This window comes from Propithecus coquereli, unplaced genomic scaffold (genome assembly GCF_000956105.1).
Source record: "Propithecus coquereli isolate 6110/MARCELLA unplaced genomic scaffold, Pcoq_1.0 Scaffold3, whole genome shotgun sequence".
In the NCBI taxonomy this organism is placed as follows: Eukaryota; Metazoa; Chordata; class Mammalia; order Primates; family Indriidae; genus Propithecus; species Propithecus coquereli.
This window is the reverse complement of record NW_012148618.1, coordinates 18,815,431-18,836,201: the sequence shown is the minus strand read 5'-3', so window position 1 is coordinate 18,836,201 and position 20,771 is coordinate 18,815,431. Positions and strand designations below refer to the sequence as shown.

The window sequence follows — 20,771 nt, the reverse complement described above, 5'->3', positions numbered from 1 at the left end:
TTCTTCAGAATAAATCAAAATCTCTTTACACAGCCCTAAATTTCTCTTTCTGCCCCTTCCACATCTTGGAAATTCCTTGTGCCTGCTTCTGTCAACCTTCTTTTTCCTTTCGTTCTTTTTCTCTCTTTTGACATTTTCCTTTCCTCTCCTCTCACATAGAAAAAGAAGGTGACACCTCAGTCTGATTTCAGGAGTTTCAAATTGCCTCCCTTCTCAAAACTCTTCTTGGGGGCTGACTTTTTGTCTGAAATGGCCATATTGCTAACGTCTTTTGATTAAAGCACCAAATATTCCACATAAAATCTAAATCTTATGTTGATAAAGAAACCAGCCATTTAGCAGAGTGTTACTGGTATGGCATATACGACAAGCAAGTTTTGATGGGGAGAGGGGACAGGGAACAAAGTTGAGAACATGGGCACCTCCTCAGCAAGCCACTCAGTTGCTGGTGGTAGGACCCAGAGTCAGGGACCCTAGCAGCCAAGGGGAATAAGTTTTGGAGATGGAAGGAAGGATGAGCAGAAACTAAAGACAGATTTTTGCCTTTATTAGCATCTTTGCTGAGAGCAGTATTCCTAGAATCTCCTGGAGTGGATAACCATTTAATAAAAAATTATTGAATGAATGAACATGATAGGAACTGTTTTAATCATTTTTTCCCCTCTTTGCAAAACTTGGTTGAGAGTAAACTCATTTGAATATGTGACATCTAAATATTCTTTTTAGCAAGTAATTGTATTCCATAAAGAATGATATTCATTCCAAACTGTGTTCCAGAAGAGCAGGAAGATAAAGTCCATCGACATATTTTAGAGCAAGCTATGGAAGAAGAAATCTAATAAGCCTCTAAATGATTTGCTACAATATTAGAAAAAAATGCTGCCTCATACTTCTAGCAGATTTGGGAACCCTGGCTATATTCCTTTAATAATGAAAAGTTTAGCCACTTCTGCTGCTTCTGTATGTAAATTTAATTTAGTTATTTTGTACGCTTAAGTGTGTTCAGGAGGCTTAGGCAAAGTTTTAAAGAGGAAGGGATAAAAGGCAGACTCATAAGAATCTCTACTCTCCCTTTAAAGAATATAAAAATACCCATGCACACTAAAGGCTGGCACCCATGGTATTAACTACCACAAGCACAGTGATTTTTTGTAAACAGTTGGTATAGAGGCATTAACTCTGAGGTGGAACCAGCTTAATATTCAGTTTGACATGTTTAACCAAGTGTGAATTGAGTAGACTATAATTGTAAACAAGATATGACATATTGCCCAACTTTTAGAGTTAATTCTTTAGTTCTCTATCCTAAGGCAGTAAACATTTGGGAAACACTTCTTGTGTGTTTTCTGTTTTGGGGGAACTTGAGACAGTTATATAGGTAAGATGGATGGTTTGCAATAGATCTCTTCATTTGACTGTTTCACATTCATGGCATTATGAGAGAGGAGGAAATGACTTGAAGGAATGAATAAAGGAGGATACTTGCCTGTGTCCTTCAAGCTTACCTTTGCAAGTTGCTCGTGAATCTCAAGCAGGCTGGGTCGGTTGACCTTGGGCCCACTGATGCTGCCAGTGTTGCGATAGTACTCAATCTTGGGAACAGCATCCATGGTGTTGTTGCCAAAGGTTTGTAGGTAATATGTGTTGGTATGAGAATCATAAGCATGGAAATTGGCATCTGTTTTAGCAGTTTCTCCATTTTGGAGGAAATTGTCGTAGCACTCCTGATTCCCAGGCCTAAAGCTGATTCTGAGTCTGTTCTGGGCTTCATCTCCAAACGAGGTTTCTTCATAATGTGGCGGGTCAATGTTGTCATTCACAGCCTCACTGCTCTCATGGTTCTCATTTATGACATTAACTTGAAAGCGATTGGTGTTACTGGGTACCGAATCCAGAAATACATTGGAAGAGTTGTTCAGTGACATCTTCCAAAACGTATTTTTTCGACTAAACTATCTACTTTGTAATCGTGAAAAAAAAAAAAATCTATGTATTTTTCTCCTCAAAAGAAACACTAGTGGTTACATTAGGGAGCTCCTGGCTTTTGTTCTAGATGGACTCAATAAATAGATTCTTGATATATTGTCTCCTATATTATCTTCAGGATGTTCTTCAAATCTGTCATTGCAAAAGAAAATTAAGCTTGTTCCAAGTAATGCAAAAATATTTAAGTAGGTGTGGGGCAAGAGGAAATAGTTTTCTTTTACAAGACACACAACTTTAAATTCATTTCACTAAAAATTACCTGTTCAGGAACGTTAGTCACCTGAGCAATTAAATTGTGTAATAAATAACTGGAGACCTGCTTCAGCAAACAGAACTTCCAATGAAGTCATGAAAACTTCACCTGTGTTTGTAGTATTTGCTTGGATTCACTGCACTGAAATTCAATCTGACTTTAGAAAAGATGTAACTCTACCAATTGTGTACAGTAAGAACTGATGAGAATATTCTCAGCCTGAAAAATAGTTCATTGATAGTACTAAATGCTTAGACTGCAAAATACTTTATGATTGATAAGAATATAAATTATGCAATAAATAAAATGAAAAGAAATAAAAAAATCTAAAAAATATGTTCTTGCTAGTTTACAAAAATCTGTATCTGTTTAAGTAATAAAATTGCTCTAGAAATGTTTTGTTACCTATGCAACAAGTGAAAAATTATATTTTAGAATGTGAATTTAAAAATACAACCTGTCAAGCTGATGTCTCTGTAAATTCTTGAATCTTTTACTATCCTTCAAAATGTTTCATTTGTTCATATATTTGTTTTGCAAACAAATTATGGAAACTTTAAAAGAAATACATGAGTATTTGGGGGTAAGAAAATAAGTCATAGCCCTTAATGAAGTCATGTGCTATATTTAGGTAAAATAATCATGCTCTACTAACTCCCTTTAATGAAAGGTCTTCAATAATTGAGAGGTTTTAGATGAATAGACTTTATAATAATTTTCACAATTTCACAGTATTGGCCTGTCTTAAAATATTTTATTTAGAATGATATTTCTTTATCAATCTCTTAAAATTTGGCTTTTCAAAGAAAATTCTAGAAAGATGAGATAAATATAAACAAAAAATTGCCTCTCTCATGCAGTTATTAAAGCTATTTCTTTGAATAAAAAACTTCAACTCTCAAATAACCTTTCCCGGAGAAATTATAAGTGAAGTTGTTATCTTTTTAGTTTCTGCAAAAACATCTCTCTGCTCTTCCTTGACATCCTCATCTTTATACTTCACTCCTTAGAATCTACTATATGACGTCATATTAAGTGCGATTTTTTCACCCTGCCCAGAAATGTTTAACTTACCACCAAGGAGCCTTCTTCGGAGAAAGCCTATCCTACTTCGGCATCACCCAGGAATATATGGGGCACTTAGCTTTCAGCCCAGATCATTAGGCTTCTTCTTATTGGTTAGAACTTTTCTTGAAAGAGATGACTCTTCAATGATTGGCCTGGAATAGCACCGTAAGCCCCACCCAGTCATTAGCCCTGAGGAACAAACTTTAAGTTACCACATCAAGGGCAACTAGCAGTAAACCATTAATCCTTTTAGACAGAAAGTAAAAAAAAAAAAAAAAAAAAAAAAAAAAAGTTTCTTTAATTCATAAGGAGAATTGAATTGCTTTAACAGCAATCATGCAAAAAATGTGAGTGTTGCTTTAGCTGTTCGGGGCTAAATAAATTGGGTCCCATTGTCTATCTTATTTCAGATGAGCCCTAGTGATCTCCCATTATTTAGTATGTGCACCAAAATACAGTACTCCAGAGATAATTTCTGTACTTTGTAACTAGAAAATGGTATCTGAAATTATTTTCTCTTGTTTGTAGTAGATATTACCTTGATTCCTCTTTTCATGGGAAGTGAGCAGATTGAGAATGAAATCAATGATCTATTGAACATATTTCAGCCTAGTGGGAACACCGTTTCAAGCAGGAATAAAACTGTGGGTTTGTTTCCCAGTGGCACTACTAAATGACCTTTTTGTCTCCAACTGGAAAAACATTTTTTATCAAATCTGGTTTTTGAATTTTGTTGAGGAAGGTTCTTTTTCAAATTTGTGAGTAGGTGATTATTAACACAGCACAAACAATTCCTCCCTGTAGGTTCTGTCACTGGTTTTCAATCAGGATGATTGAATGAGTCTTCCTTGTGTCTTATAAGAAACTAAGTGATTCTCAGTTGTCTGAGTAGCTTGGTTGTGGTCTAATACAGCGGTTAAGAGAAGACTCTGAAGTCAGAATGCTCAGTTTATATCCTGGCCCTGCCACTTCCTATCTGTGTGAACTCAGGCAAGTTACTCAATCTCTTTGTGCCTTAATTTTCTCATCTGCAAATGCAAATATGGATAATAATGGTACCTACCTTGTTATAGAGTTATTATGAAGAATAAATGAGTTAATCTGTGTATAGGATTTAGAACATAAACAGTTTATATGCAGTGCTTGCTTCTACTATTTCAGCATTATTTGCAATTGGCTGAAGACTTTTACTTAGCCATATCTAAGATTCCAAAAATCATTAGAGACCGGGATAGGTATTATATTTTTGCCTCCTAAAAGAAAGTTAAAGGTAAGTTAGTGAACAGATACAGGAGATAAAGGAATCTGGAGATACCTAAGTGAAACACCTTCGATTTTCTTAGTCAGGTAAATGTCATGGTAATCAGTCAGGCTAGTGAGGCTATATCAGAAATAGAGACAGAATTACAAGTATGTACCTAAACTCATTCTGCTCTTAAAGGCTATCAGCACAAGACAGTTACCTATTCAACAAAGGATTCCGAATGCCCGTAGAGAAGGTCTTTGGACATAGGAGCTAGTCGCATTTCAGACTCAGCTGGGAGGGGCTGGTTATTTAGATCAGGACTGGGGGCAGCTAGGATGGGGCTGGGATCCCAAAGAAGTTCTCTCCAGCCAACCAGGACAGGAGCTGTGAACTAACATCTTCTAACCCTTTCAGGAGCCACCTATTTATTCTGTAACCTTATCCCTCTACTGAAGACTGTGAATGCTTCTGATACCAGTCAATTTCCTTTTTCTCGCTGACTGACTGCCTGACTTCAGTGTAGCGTGAATTAGTTTTAGTCTTGGTCTTACATCAACTAGACATTTTCATTCTAAGCCTTTTATCTCTAACTGTGAAATGAAAGTCTTTGTTCTCTATTAAGGGAATTCAGACATTCTGGAGCAGATGGGAGATGGTTTGGGGGATACGGATGAAATTACACCATCCATAAAGCCAACCTTGAAAGGGGAACCTGATTTAAGCCTTTCAGACATGTGGGTGAGGTAACAGGAGCAAGCTGGGTGGAAGTACGTGCCTCTGTCTTTCCTCCTGTCGTCCCTGATGCGGGTCTTCGGAAGGCGAGGCTAGAGGCCGATCTGGCTATGGCATTGAACATCTATTCCTAGAAGAATGAACATTTAATAAAATTTCCACCTTGTATCCATACTGTAACCAGCTTTTTCTATTTTTCTTTTCTTTTCTTTCTTTCTTTCTTTTTTTTGAGACAGAGTCTCACTCTGTTACCTGGGCTAGAGTGCTGTGGCATCAGCCTAGCTCACAGCAACCTCAAACTCCTGGGCTCAAGCGATCCTCCTGCCTCAGCCTCCTGAGTAGAGGGGACTACAGGCATGTGCCACTATGCCCAGCTAATTTTTTATATATATATTTTTAGTTGTCCAGCTAATTTATTTCTATTTTTTTTTTTTTTCAGTGGAGACTGGGTCTCGCTCTTGCTCAGGTTGGACTCGACCCCCTGAGCTCAAACCATCCGCCCGCCTTGGGCTCCCAGAGTGCTGAGATTACAGGTGTGAGCCACCATGCCTGGCCTCTATTTTTTATATTATTTCTAGTTCTGAAAAAAAATACAGATGCTGACCTTCCTTGCCTCCCCCGCCCCTCCCCAAAAAGGTCTAAGATACACAAATAAAACCATGGATAAAGACAGTTTTGGTTAATAAAATTTTTCTTCAGTGGAATTGGAAATAATATTGTGGTGGAGCTGGTTATATCTGAAAAGCTTATGGGAGTTGAATTTTCAGAAACAATGCTCATATTTTATAAAGTTTTCTTGTCTTTTGGTTTTACGTGCCTTTCTTCTTTCGAAATAAAGATCTGCCCTTGTTTTTTTCTAGTCACCAGAATGGAGGGTCTTGGTGGGTGTCTTCTCTAGGAGATAAATGGAACACATGTGGTACTTGAATGTGTATCTTGGAGAGTACTTTAAAAGCCTTGGTCACAAAACAGATGCCTAATCTCCTGGCATATACAACTTTCTATGTGTTCAGCTGAGCATGGACCAATGAGGTGTTTTGGGGCCGAATTACTAACTGGCTATGAGGTGTTCTAGGTCTGTACTTTTGTACCAACTGGGGTACAAAGAGCCTCCTTGAGATGAGGGTTTGGTCCAGAGGATCCACAGCCAATAGTGATGTGTTCTAAATCTACTGTGAGATGGAAAGCATCAAGGAACCTCACTAAGACAGGTGGTCTGGGAGTGCCATAGACCTGAATAGTGATCATGTTTATAAGATATGTAGAAGGATTGAGGACAGTGTCTAGGAGTACAGCAGACATTAGTCTGCCCAGGTTCAATTCCTAACACAAACCGTTCCCTAGCTTGGTGACTTTGGGAAGTTACTTAATCTCTCAACTTCAGTTCCTTATCTATGAAGTTGAGAAAAAAATGAAGTGGAAATAGTAGTCCCAAACTCAATGGCTTGATACAAGTATCAAATTCATGGAAAGCACCTAATTTAGTGCTCTCAGTAAATATTAGTCTTATTCCTTCTTGATATGTTTGGCAGTTCCGTGTTCCCAAATGACGTAAGTATTTTTGTATTTATTTATCTCTTGCTGTATTTCTTCATTCTGACTCATAGTCAGAATTTTGTAATTGGAAAGAATTTTAGAAGTGTATAATTCTATCTTTTCATTTCTCAAAGAGAATGAAGATTGGAGAGATTAACATTGCTTCTTAGGGTTTGAAAATCTCTATTACCACTGATGATGAGGATAATAAATAATGATAGCAAGATATGTTTAAACACTGTTTTATAGTTCCTTCACATTCATTATATCTCATTGATCTTCCCAATATTCCTGAAGATATGCAGGATGGGTGTCTTTGTCCTTGTTTTACAGATGTGGAAACTTTCTAGGTCATAAAGCTAGTTCTTGGCTGGGCCAATATTGGAATTCAAATCTCTGAGTTTAGACTCCTGATCTGAAAAACTTTTCATGATATCTTAAATCCTCATTCATCTCATATCTCTGGGTTTTTAGGTACATTTGCAGCATTCATAGGGCACTAAAATTGAAAAGGGCATTAGAACTCCTCTGGTTAGCTCTCTCTCTGAAGTCCGCAGGGAGTAGATGACTTGCCCGAGGTTGTAGGGCTCTAATGGTGGCAGCGTGGAGACTATCCTCCTTGTTTGTGGTAGAGTGCTGTTTCCACCAGGTCATGCCGGAAACTCCCTTTTTAATTCTATTTATACAAGAGGTAGGGGAAGGAGTACCAGTATGAAGAAGGTCTGTTTTGGATCCCAAGCTATAAAATTTTATTGCAAGAGATTCAAAGCTCTAGAAGGGTCTGAGCTTTGTGAGATTTGGGGACTTTTAGGTCCTGTGGCTTGCTTATAGTATTTAGGTGTTAGTTTTTTGAGTTTTCTTTACCTGTGAATCTTTTTGACATATGATTATTATTAGAAAAATCATATTCTATTTATTCTTTGTCTGAAGGCTCCTCATGTTTAAGACTGAATTCACTAAAGCTAAAACAGCCTGAATCTGGAATGTGGAGAGGGTGCCTGAGCTGTGCAGAGGAGAGAAACAGGGAGGCTCTAGCATAGTTTATTAGCGCAAGAAAGGAAGCAGAAATTCAAGGCAGATGTTTGCGATAAGAATACAAATGATATATATGGCGGAGCAATCCTTATGCTCTATTCGTTAGAAGCCTCCATTTGGGGACAGAGGAAAGTGACAAATTCCAATCATGGTTTATTATTTACACAGCATGATGGGTAAATTAATCACAGATGTTTATTGAATTCAACGAACTAACTGAACTATTCTCCCGCACACTCAAGGTAACTACAAATGTATCCACCACTTGTCCCAATGGCATAACCACAAAACCTGTCAAGCTAGAACTCTCATGCCAGTGCATATTCAAATGTCCCTTTATCGAACTCTTCAACTTCATCCTCCCAGGTAGAGGAAGGCATGCTACTATATGGGTCTAACAGGATTTTGAAGCATCTGATAATTAGAAGTCCCAAGAAAATACACAAAATCCCAACAAAAGCAAAGCCAGTCTTTTGCTCCAGAGTCAATGAGAAAGCTGATACTTCGTTGACACTCATCTTAGCTGAAGAGTTGCCACAGTAGGTACTACTCATTATTCACAGGTGCATTGTTGCAGCTCTTCACAATTCCTGCTGGAATCACCTCTTGCCCTAGATACAAAATTGGACTCAGTTTAGTTTTACCCTTGTATGGAATTGAGCAGGTAGTCATCTCATAAAATATGGCATTTTTCAAACCCTCTTGACTGAACTCACAAAAGATATTTGAAAACATCATCAGATACCGATCAGAGTGAAATTAATATCGGAGATGCTACTTCTACTCTAGTAGTTACGGAATTGCCTTTGTGGACACATAACACTGTGCCTACATACTCTAAATATAAAATCCAGTATGAAGGTGAATATCAAATAATGGACCCTAACAGCTTTTGATTCATTGCTAGATGGTTAAGTCCCAGCTTCTTTGATCTGAATTGTCATCTAATTTTCACTTCGTTTTTGCACGTGTAAATAGTAACATAAACAATCATAAAGCATAAGCTGATCAAGCTGTTTAAACCCCATACTTCAAGGTCTATCTCCAATGCCATTTTGTCTGACACAGATTTTGCTACTTTTATTTTTATTTATTTATTTATTTTCAAATTAAATTAAAATTTTTATTTGTTTATTTTTATTTATTTATTTATTTATTTTTTTGGGATAGAGTCTCGCTCTGTTGCCCTGGCTAGAGTGCCATGGCATCAGCCTAGCTAACAGCAACCTCAAATTCCTGGGCTCAAGTGATCCTCCTGCCTCAGCCTCCCAGGATCTGGGACTACAGGCATGTGTCACCATGCCCAGCTTATTTTTTTCTACAATTTTTAGTTGTCTGGCTAATGTTTTCCTATTTTTAGTGGAGACGGGGTCTTGCTCTTGCTCAGGCTGGTCTCAAACTCCTGACTTCTAGTGATCCTCCCAGCTCGGCCTCCCAGAGTGCTAGGATTACAGGTGTGAGTCACCACGCCCGGCCAAAATTTTTTTTTTTTTAAAGACAAGGTCTTGCTCTGTCGCCCAGGCTGGAGTGCATAGATCATAGCTCACTACAGCTTCCAATTCCTGGGCTCCTGGACTAAGGGATCCTCCTGCCTTGGCCTCTACAGTAGCTGGGATTACAGGTACAGGGCCTGATCCTTTTAAACAGATATAATGTCTTCTCTCTTTTTCACCACCTTAGCTTTTATATTTATGTGCTTTCATTTTTTTCTCCACTACCACTTCATACACTGAATGTCAATTTATTAAAGGCAGAAATTATGATTTTGAAATTATATTAACACAAGCAGTGCCAACATAACAGCTTGCAAGTAACAAGCAGCAGTAGCTGTGGCTGTTAGCCACCTCCCCACTATTGCCATTAGCTTTCAGAGCACCTTATATAAACATAAAATCCAAGTTAAACAACAGCATGTTTTCTCTGCAAACTCAGCTTCAAGACAAGCACCCCAGAGCCCCTCCCAGCCAGATTTCTATTCCTAAGTCCCTGCAATGTCGAGATTGTAAAACTACAACTAAAATGTTCAGAAAGTATATGTTGAATTGAAACAAAACTGTTTTTTCCCACTTGATGTCTTAATAAATGAATTAAATCAAATTAAATCAAAAGAAAAATTAGTTAACTAAATTAAATGATTACTAATGTACGGCTACCTTTTTTGAGAGAACTATCACCAAATAGGTTGTCATCCAATAAATGAGAATGATAGACTGTTGGCATTTTCTTTTTTTATTGTTGCTGCTTCTGATTATTTCTTAGAATTATGTTTATTAAAATAATTGGTGCTTGAGATTTTTTTTTGGACTCAATTTTCAGAAAGCAACTGAGACAGGACAAGGGATGGTAGGTAAAGATTGCAGAATGAGAGTAATAACAGTCTTTGTAGTTTTCAAAATTATTCTGCAAATAGTATACCAATTAATACAATTGATGTTTTATTTTATAATGGTTTGGATTACAAAAGAGCTTTATCTCAAACCCTAAGTGGCAAAAATATGCAACATTCTGGGGTATGCTATTTTTTTTTGACATTTTGTTCAATAAAAGGGAAAAAATATTGTTCAAGTCCCTGTTGAATTTCTTTCCACTAAATCATTTTTATTCCCTACTAAACACTGTATGGTGAAAATGCTTTAATTTTTTTTAAACGTAAGAACACCTAAGTGGCTCAGAGTGAGCTTTCTGAAGATTGAGTTCTTGCTGCACTGTCTTGTAAAAGTCATAGGAGACTAGAATGAGTATCTAATGACTCTGAGACTTAACTAGAATTGAAGTTAATTTTTCTAACTAAATCGCTAATTTTCTTGCTTTTGTCAATTGAAGGTCATTTGTTGAGATCCATACACTCACTGGCTCATTTGTTTAATGAACAGAGAAACTGAATAGCAGGATATTTCTACATGGAGATGCTGGACCAAGCATACTTCATGTAAGATTTATTCCACCAAGTAACTTGTTCAAATTACTTTTAAACTAGAGTATAACCTTGTTAGGCTACAACAGTTGAATATTTCAGGGGCTATGTGGGTAAAAGGAGGCAATAAGCCTCGTTTATTGGTGGACACTGTGCTTTGTCCAGCAGAGTCCCTTCAATGAAGGATTCATTGCCCAACAGCAAGGAATGTTGCCACAAAACAGTCTTCAGCTGTCAGTGCCTTTCACTGACTGCCTCAGTTGCAGAGAGCTGTCTCACCCAAGGTCATGGCCCTTCCCAGGGAAGACCATGTTCGATGATTAATTGATGTGATAGTATAAAGTCATGGCCATCTTGACTCAAAGGGGGCAACTCTGAAGGACCATTCTAGCTCCGGAGTTCCCAATGGGGTCAGCTGAGGCTGTCTTATTGGGTTCATATCACAGCTCAACTTCTGCCCACTCCTGCTTGAGTCTCCCTTCTTCCATAGGTGTTGAGCATTCCAAGAATGTTCCTTAATAAACATCCAACAAACTGGCATACCGGCTCACACCTGTAATCCTAGCACACTGGGCCAAGGCTGGAGGATCACTTGAGGTCGGGAGTTCAAGACCAGCCTAAGCAAGAGCAAGACCCCATCTCTACAACACATAGAAAAATTAGCTGGGCGTTGTGGCGCATGCCTGTAGACCCAGCTACTCAGGAGGCTGAGGCAGGAGGATTGCTTGAACCCAGGAGTTTGAGGTTGCAGTGAGCTATGATGACATCACTGCACTCTAGCCAGGACAACAGAGTGAGACTGTCTCAAAAAATAAAAAATAAAACAAACAAACAAACAAATAAATAAAAAGCATCCAGCAAACTAAACTCTGTCTCAGGTCTGGTGCTCGGGAACCCAACCTTCAACAATTGGCATCACAAAAGTTAAAATACCTAGGCAGTTTTAAGAATTTGTTTATTTTTCAGCTAGTTCATTTTGTTATCATGTAGAAATAGTCTAAACTGGTTATAGTTAAGATGTTAGCTAAATTTATTTAGGTGTTTTTAAAAATTATAATGTAGACACAGACACAATGTCATAGCTGATTACTGGAGGAGTTAAGTCTGTTAGCTGGTGATTAATCCACTAGACTCTCTTATTTTTCTTAAAACTCACCAACACACCAAACAAAAGAGGCATTCTGTAGAGGTAGCAATAAAATACACCTCTCATTTGTTACTATTAAATTAAAACAGATATTTTCCTAGTTAGACATACAAAATCCCTTATATTTCATATTGTAATTTGATTAATGTATGCCAAATAATGTTTTGTTCTTAGAGTTTTAGAAAATATGTGGATTAGTGAGTTATTTATTATTTTTAATGGAAAAATAATTATTTCTCAAGTAGTGACCACAGTTCTTGGCATATTTAATAAGCATTTGAATTGAGTTAAACTATATATGTTGAAGAATGTAATTTCTGTTGAATAAAGTTATTATTTTTAAAAATCTAGTTTTTAAATATCCAGAACACATGAAAATTTATTTAGTTGAAAATGAAAAAGAAAACTTTTATTCAATTTCAAAAATTGACCTAGAAGATAAATATCAAAATTCATTAGTTCTTTCAGAGTTCAATGTTTCTGTTCTTTCTTATTAAATTTATTTAGCATTCTCAGAAAGACTCACATGATTTTTAGTATTCAAAGTAGTGAAAATGGATCTTTCCTTCTGCTTTCTAAGGAAAGATATGTAGCCACCATATTACTTTGGCATTAATCTGTATCAGAAAGTACAGAGTTAAATTTTGTATTCAATTCCAGTGACTTTAAGATTTCTAGGATAATTATCCCTTCTTCCTTTGCCCCTGTCCTCTACATACTTGGCTGTTACCGTTAGCTAAGAAAAAATATTGTAAGGTATTTCAAAAGCTTTTGGAATCAGGTACAGCTCTAAACAATAAATGGTTATACGGAGTCACTGTTAATAAATACAGTCACTATTTTTACACTGCTTTGGAGGAATAGATAAATGGCTACTTCATGGCTTTAAACATAATTTATAAGCACTCTTTGTTCTATTATTGGTAAAAATATAGAAGAAATGCAGTGTAACTAGGAAAAATGCTGAGAAGTGGCCAAAAACTTTGAGGATGCTGTCAGGAAGTTTAAAAAGCTGAAGGAGCTTAAGGTAACATATAACAGTATTTTAATTTATTCAATGAACAAATATATATTGAGTATCTGTTATATGCCAGCACTGTTCTTGGTGCTAGAGTACAGTGGTGAACTAGGTAAGAATGTGTGTACCTGCCATACTGAGGATTACATTCTGGTGGAGAAAATAGACATGATTATTTTAAAATATCTACCTGTATATATCCATATCTATATAATAAGCTGGGAAATCACAGTCATAAATGCTAAGAAAGAAGGCAAAGCAAGTTAAGAGAAAAGAAAATGATGGTGGATGAGGGACACTCCTTTAGTTAAAGAGGTCAGCAAAGGCCTCCCTAGGGAGATAACATTTGACCCAAGCCTGAATGATGTCTTGGAGGGAGCCATGAAAATATCTGAAGGCATAGCATTGAATTTTGAGGAAATGACCATTGCAAAGGCTTCAAGGTGGGAGAGATTCATATACGATATGTTCAGATCAAGAAATTGACCAATAAGAGAGTAAACCCCTTACTTGGGCAAGGTGGTTTAATGGTATCAAACGACAAAGGAAAGGCAAAACTACTTAATCTACCTTTATCTTTTTAACCAATGTAGAATGGTCTTTAGAAATGAACAAAACAAAACACTAAACAGTATAAGTGGACAAGGATGTAGTAGAATAATTATCATAAAGATGTAGTGGAATAATGTTTAACCACATTAAATGAGTTAAAACTCCCAAGATCAGATGATTTATAACTTGCAGATGTACTTTCAAGACCTTTGAGAAATTACTAACCATGGGAAAGCTGCCAGAGGTAAGGACGTGGACAAATGTCTCAATTTTCAAAAGGACTAAGGGGGAACTGTGAAAGTTATGTATCAGTATAATCTTTGTTGCAAATCCATAATTAATTATTCAACAGGTAATTTGTTAACATTTAAGAAGTCACTAAAAGTTAACCTGAGTTTAATAAGTAGTGCCAAATTCACTTCCTTTTTGAAAGTTTGCTGCTAACATGGTGAATCAGAAAAATAGCATGGACATGGTTTAGTGATTTTGGCAATGCATTTAGTAGTCTCCCATGATATCTTTGTGGGGAAAGACATGAGATACATCTGGATAATAGTATTTTAATGCAGATTACTAGTTGACTGAACTACCCTAATAAATACTGGGTTCTGTAATCATGGAGATGGGTCTCCAATGTAGTATCACAAAGGTTTAAATTTATCTGTATCCTCTTTAGTGTTTTTGAACAGTGACTAGGTTGAAGACATTGAAGTGATGATTATTAAGTTTGATGCAAAGCTTGGCCGAAACTATATGGTAACACACACACTCAAGATTCAAAACAATTCTGATGACTAGGATTCTAGGTTGAAACCAGAGCATAAAATTTAATAGAAACACTTCTACAGTCCTGTGTTAAGTGAAAGGGAGGGAGATGTACCAGCCCCAAATAGAGGAGACATGACTTGGCAGTTCATGTAAAATAAGTCCCTAAGTTGCAACTAATCAAGTTAGTACGAGTCAAGGATGTGAGTGAGGTGGTTGCCTGAAAATGCGAACGTCTTAAATTGAATAGGGTGCAAATGATAGAAAGTAATAACACTGTTATTATATATGTCAGGCCATATGTAAAGTAATACTGTATATATTCACTATACTTTCGTCCAAACATATTTATTGAGTTGCTACTATATTTTAGTATATTTCTCTAGTAAAAGAGATTCCAACTAGTAAGGGAGAGGAGGCACATATAAACAAGAATAAAACAATGTAACAAAAGCAATAAAAAGGGAAGTAGAAACAAACTTGTATTTAAAATCTACTGTGTATCAAATACTACCGTACAATAAGAGCCATATGGTTATGATATTATTATCTTCAACATGTTGGAAAAAAAGGAGATTCAAAGAGAATAAACAAATACAGAAAGAACAGAGATTTCACCCCTTTGGGGATCAGGAAAATTTCTCTTGTACGAGATTGTATTTGAACTGACTCTTGAAAGATAGAAAAATTTAGATATGTGAAGAAGAAAAGAGCATGACATAAAATATGAAGGTGGAAGAGGGCTGGGGTTGTTCAGAGGACAGTGAGCAATTTGGTTCAAGCAAAGGGGATCATGGGAAACAAAATGTTGGAAAGGTAGGTTGGAGCCCAATTTTGAAGTATTTTGACTGCCGGGATAAAAGTTTGAAATTTATTTGCATAAAGGTTGAGTGGCTTGATGAAGAGACTGAAATAGACATAAGTTTGAGGGAGAGAGCATCTTGGAAAAGAAATGGTTCAGGTGAGAAGCAATGAAGGTCTGCACTAGGCAATAGATGCGTAGAGGAAGAGGGTATGGGTTTGGAAAATATTTAGAAAAATAGGAGGGACAGGATTTGGCAACTGATGGAAGATAGGTTGGTCATGGAGAGAGAGAGACATCAAAGATGACTCTATTAAGCCTGGACAAGTGTAAAGAAGAGTGTTTTCATTAACCAAAGTAAGGAAAATAAGAGCAAAGTATAGATTTAGAAAGTAAATGCAGGATTTTATTCTGGACTTGGTGAATTTATGGTACTCATGCCTGGCACACAATAGAGAGTCAATATACAGTTTTAAATAAATTAATCCAGATCATTTTGTCCAGCATAAAACTTTTGATGGGGAGAGTATTTTAAGAGTATTGTTGTCAAAGTTTGTGTAGAAGAATCTGTCCAGGATGGAGATACCTGAGTACATAAAAGTATTTGCAGATCAAAACTTAAAAGAAGGAAAGAATTGTTGAGTTTTGCCTAGTAAAAGCAAGACCTAGGAAGACAATAGGAGAATTCAATTATTTGAAGTGTTACCTTGTAGAAAGCCAGATAGACTTGTTCTAGATTGATCCAGAGGACTATTGTGTTGTAATTCCATTACGTTCTATTTGCTGTTACCAGAAAGGACTGAAGATGGAAGAAACATAGCAATGAGTTTCAAGGAATGCCTCTCCTAAAAAGAAAAAACAAGATCTCCTAGTGGAGTTACATAAGAAGTGCTCAGGGTCATGAGTAAGTCTGTAGTAGGAAGTTCTCCCATAATAAAGGAGGCTAGGGTTTCTATTAATAGAAGGAGATGCTGGTAAACAAGGTCAAATTCTGCAGTGGTGATAGACTCTAAGCACTGAAAACCAGGGCCTTGGGTTTGGCATTCAGAACTGTTTCATTACAAAAACTTAGTTGAATGTCCAGGAGGGACAATAAATTGAAGGGGATTTAGGAGTGATGGGTAATGAGAAAATGGAGTCACGTGGTAAAGAAACTTGATAGAAAACAATTTTACTTGCACAAAAGTTAAAGGTGCAGAAGTTTAAATCGTTAGACTAATCATTTTTAATAGTAAGTACATGACTGAATATTCAGTGTTTAAAAGAATACCCAAGTAAATTCACCTGGGATCCAAAGAACTATGAATTTTCCATTTCTAACAAAAAAAAATTGGGCTGAGAAAGAACAGATGTATTATTAATATTTTAAAAGGAAAAACTTAGATTTCTATAATCATCTTAAAATTCTACGTTATACCAAAGATGAAAACAAAATACAGGTCAAGGAGAACAACTGAAAGAGTAATAATCAAAAGTTGAAAAAAGTCTGGCCATTACTGCAGCCTGTGTCTACATAAGCAAATAAAAGTAAAAATTTAAGCAGTTTCCTAACAATATGTTCAGCAAATAGATGGTCTAGGCAATTTAAACCATATATGTAGCAGTTGAAATACCTGTATTTCAGGACTAATTTTGTCAAATAATTGCCCAAATTTTTCATTTTACTTGCTCTCTGAAATGAATTTGTCCCATTTCAATACTAAGTCTAAAGTTTTTGGGGATATATTGCTAAGTGCTGAGCTTTGTGACTTTCTAATGATAAAGAGCATAGTCTAAAATATTGTTATAACAATTTTTATATTTGATATAAAAGTATTATTAATAACAAAATATTATTAAAAACAAATAAAATTCTTCAGTTACAACACTGACTTTTTCATAATTAATAAGGCATCCAAAATATTTGACAATTATTAATAAAAGATGCATTTTCACTTTAATCACTGGCAGAGATGGGAAAGCAAAAAATCATTAGGTTCTGTAAAACAGACATTGGAATGCCTACCTCAGGAGGAAAACATCATCTTAATATCTTGTTTACTAGGAAATAGAAAATGAAAGAAATATGAGAAAATTTATATTAAGAAGTTACAAAATCATAAATTTAAAAAAATAGGAGAAAAAATAGTTAAGAAAAAAATGAATTTTCAAAAAAAAGTAGAATGTCAAATTGGGTAGTGGTAAAGTTATTTTAAATATGCTACATTACAAAAATAGGAAAAATCATTGCACAGTTTAAATATAAGGATTAATATGTATTGTGATTAAAATATTTAAGTATATTTTTATAATACTACTGCAAATGATAAAATACTGCCTTGAGCCATATTTACTGGAATAAATGTTTAGATACTTTAGAAATGAGCAACTCGGTTGAAAGTACATCATTTATTTCATGGCAATTGTCAGGCACTGAGATTTCTAAGTCCTGATGAGTCATAAGATTGGACTTAAGGGTATACCTGTAGATATTAAAGGGCCCAAATCTCATGAAGTTGGCTCCCAGTTAATAAAAAAGCAGTCTTTTAATGATTAATTATTACAAATTATACCACTGTAAGTACTCAAGAAAAGATAACAGTATTTATTTTTATACCTGATATATAGCCTGTTATATTCATAAATGTTGTATGTACTGTTTATTTCTTCTGTGAAATAAGTAAAATAAGTTTACTGGTTAAAAGATATAAAAATTCACTCTTCAGATAAAGTTATCTAATTTGTATGCAAGAATGCATAATTGCAGAAGCCAATGCTAAAAAAGTATGTACCAATTAAAGAAACTCCTGTTTTTTTTAATCAACAGGTTTTTTTCCTCTTGTTTATTTATCTAGTAATAATATTCCAAACAATAAATCTGAAATAGTAACTGTTAGAGAGGAATATAATGTTCTGGGTAAAAAGTACTTTAGTTTTGGCCATTAAATATAATAATCTCTGATGATAATGATATGACAGTCATAATTTCATGAAATGAGACATATAAGAAAACCCAAGCTTAAAAAATAATGAACCCTCCCATACATACCTCATATACATACACATCCCACACAAAATATACAAGATCATTAAATACTATTAAAAATAAAGAGGGAAAATAAGCATTTTTGAATCCACATCTGCAGAGTTAGTTAATCATGAGGAATGGAATATGTTGAAATCAAATCAAATTAAATTACAAACCCAGATGTCTTCATCATAGTGAAGTGCATAAATTTCAGGGTTTTCCAGAGATCCAAAATCTTGGGATCTGCCAGAATCCACCCCCAAACCCTCAGATTTCAACCTTAAGAGAATTTATCTCTTAAGAGAATCTTTGGAGGGCTCCTCAAGGACTCTGACACTCATTCCTTCCAAAGCACTGGGAAACCTGGTCTGAAAATTCTCAAAATGTCTCACTAGAGGAACCTAGGCCATCATTATCATGCTGCGTTGTTTGTCTCCAGTTCTCTTTCTACCTATTAAACAGAAGAAGCATGGAAAGCTCCTACAAAACATTATGGGAGAAGCATCAGCAATCTGCACACACGCAACACATCCTTTGATTTTTTTTTTTTTTTGGCAGCAGCATCAGCAGCGGCGGAAGCATTAGGGCCGCTCTCTCCCCTTTAGAATTTGAACTCATCGGACTTGCAGGCTCCCCCACCCTCCACCCTACTTTTGGTTCTCTTGCTTCAGAAATGCAAGAGAATGAGGACATACTTCTCATCTAGACCTGCATTTGGAACCCTGTCAGTTAATGCAGAGGGAACGGGGAGAAAGTTACTTCGCAGGCAGCGATGTCTCACCTTCCATGCTTGTTGCCATGGAGATGAAATCCAGCGAGTAGACTTAAGTGTTGGCAGGTTTGTCTGTGTTCGCTGATCGGTTCAGTGAAAGGCGTGTTCTGGGAACCTGCGTGGAGTCTCAGGACCGTGGTTAGCGCTCTCCTGGCCTACGTGTGTAAATGTCTGTGTCCTGTCGGTGAGGGACAGAGGACGTGGGCGCCCGCCGAAGTACGTGTGCGCGCGCGCGTGTGTTTGCAGGAAAATGTGCCTGGATTTCTTCGGTGTGACAGTGTGTAAACATTTACGCGCTCTCGAGTTGTGTATGTGAGCGTGTTGGACCGTGTGTATATGTGAGATTGAAAGGAGGTGGGAAATGAGAGGGGGAAGGGAACCAGCCACAGCAGCAACAGGCTCTATTTTTCAATTCTGCTAAAAGAAAGAAAGGAAAAAGAAAGGAAAAGATAAGCTCTCATTTTCGCTTGTATCACACCCCTGCGGTTCAGCAATCAGGATTCTTCACAATCTTTACACCCCAAAGCAGTGGGGGGTTAATTCATTTATTGCTGAAATCCTTGTTTTTCTCTCCTTGCTGCATTCCTGGTTGTGCGGTGGGCATTTTACTGTGCTCGGTGACAGCCGTCACAGTCAAATAGTAGGTGCTAAATTCTTACATATTTCTTCTTATCCGATCAGGGAAAGATGGGAGTGAAAGGTGTATTCTAACTGGAAACTGAATGCGTCATTTGGAATTCTTTTTCCCTACTCTTTCCCTTTTCTCTTCCACACAAACAACCGAATCCCCTACCGTTTCCAGGACTAGGCGCCTAAGCGCTGTCCTTAGTGCTGAAATGTTGAGTGGTGAGACCTCACTCCCAAAATAGTATGGAGGAATGCTCTGATAATGCTCTAGATAGCTGCCAGACACGTTTTCTAAACAGTGTTGAGTATGTAGATTCCAAACCTAAACCACGTTGAAAGCAAAGCAAAGCAAAGCAAGGCAAGGCAAAGCAAAGTAGAGCAAAACAAAACAACAGAAACCTCCCTTCTCATCCCTATTTTAGGGATCTGGTGGTTACTGCAAACTCAGTTGTAAGGTTCCCAATTCTATTTATGTTTTGATACTGAGTCCAGAACCTACGAGTTGCAAGTACCTGTAGATTGCCTATAAACTTAATTATTCACCTTATGAACTATTATTGTATTGTCATGTGGTTGGGTAAAATGTAGGTACTGAATTGGGACATCGTTCATGTAAAAAAAAAAAAAGACCGAAAATACATAGTGTAAGTATAACCAGGTTCAGTAATGAGTAAAGACAAACTTTATGGTTATTTAGGGTACTTATTAATTTAGGAATTTGATGGTCTTACAAAAACATGGGCAAGGTATAACTGAGTTCATAAAAGACCACACTAAAAAAAAAGTTATACTTTTTCATTTAAAATGATTAAAATGTCCTAAAATATAGGTGAAATAACTCTCCACTATGGAAGAGAATGAAAAACATATCTTCTTCTAGTGACATTTTCATAGCCAATGGTTTTACTAACTCTTTTTAAGCTTGCAAAGGGCCACATGCTTTATTAGTACTCTGTGCTGTAACAGTGATTCTTGAAATTTAATGTGCAATGAATCCCCTAAGAGTCTTGCTAAAATGCTGATTCTGATTCAGTAGATGTGAAGTTGGGTCTCAGATTCTGCATTCCTAACAATATCCCAGGTGATGCCAGAGTTTGCTAGTCTTGGGACCATTTCAAGTAGCAAGGTGCTAGAGATATGTATTCTGGCCATGCAGTCACTCACAGAGTGTGGGAAAGGAGGTCATTTTCTTACATCTATTATTCTACGTATGTTTCTAGACTGCTGCAAAAATAATTTATTCAAATCAGTTCAGAGGTTAATCATGTAAACATTCTGTTTGCACAGGATTAACAAACTGTTTATGAATTT

General features: G+C 36.4%; 2 protein-coding genes across 3 annotated transcripts in view; both read right to left on the bottom strand.

Annotated features, from left to right (window-relative positions):
- SLC12A1 (solute carrier family 12 (sodium/potassium/chloride transporter), member 1) overlaps positions 1 to 3,338 on the bottom strand; it is a 90,472-nt gene extending 87,134 nt beyond the window's left edge. For both annotated transcript variants that reach the window (XM_012649158.1, XM_012649159.1), the window contains exons 1-2: positions 3,314 to 3,338; positions 1,506 to 2,118 (exon numbers count right to left, since the gene is read on the bottom strand). In XM_012649158.1, the coding sequence (XP_012504612.1) occupies positions 1,506 to 1,925 (420 nt within the window). In that variant the 5' untranslated portion in view covers positions 1,926 to 2,118; positions 3,314 to 3,338. The remainder of the gene's footprint in view (positions 1 to 1,505; positions 2,119 to 3,313) is intronic.
- Positions 3,339 to 8,164: 4,826 nt separating this feature from the next.
- Positions 8,165 to 8,410, bottom strand: CTXN2 (cortexin 2). The gene has a single exon (XM_012649160.1). The coding sequence runs from the start codon at positions 8,408 to 8,410 to the stop codon at positions 8,165 to 8,167; it is 246 nt and encodes an 81-aa protein (XP_012504614.1).
- Positions 8,411 to 20,771: the final 12,361 nt, after the last annotated feature.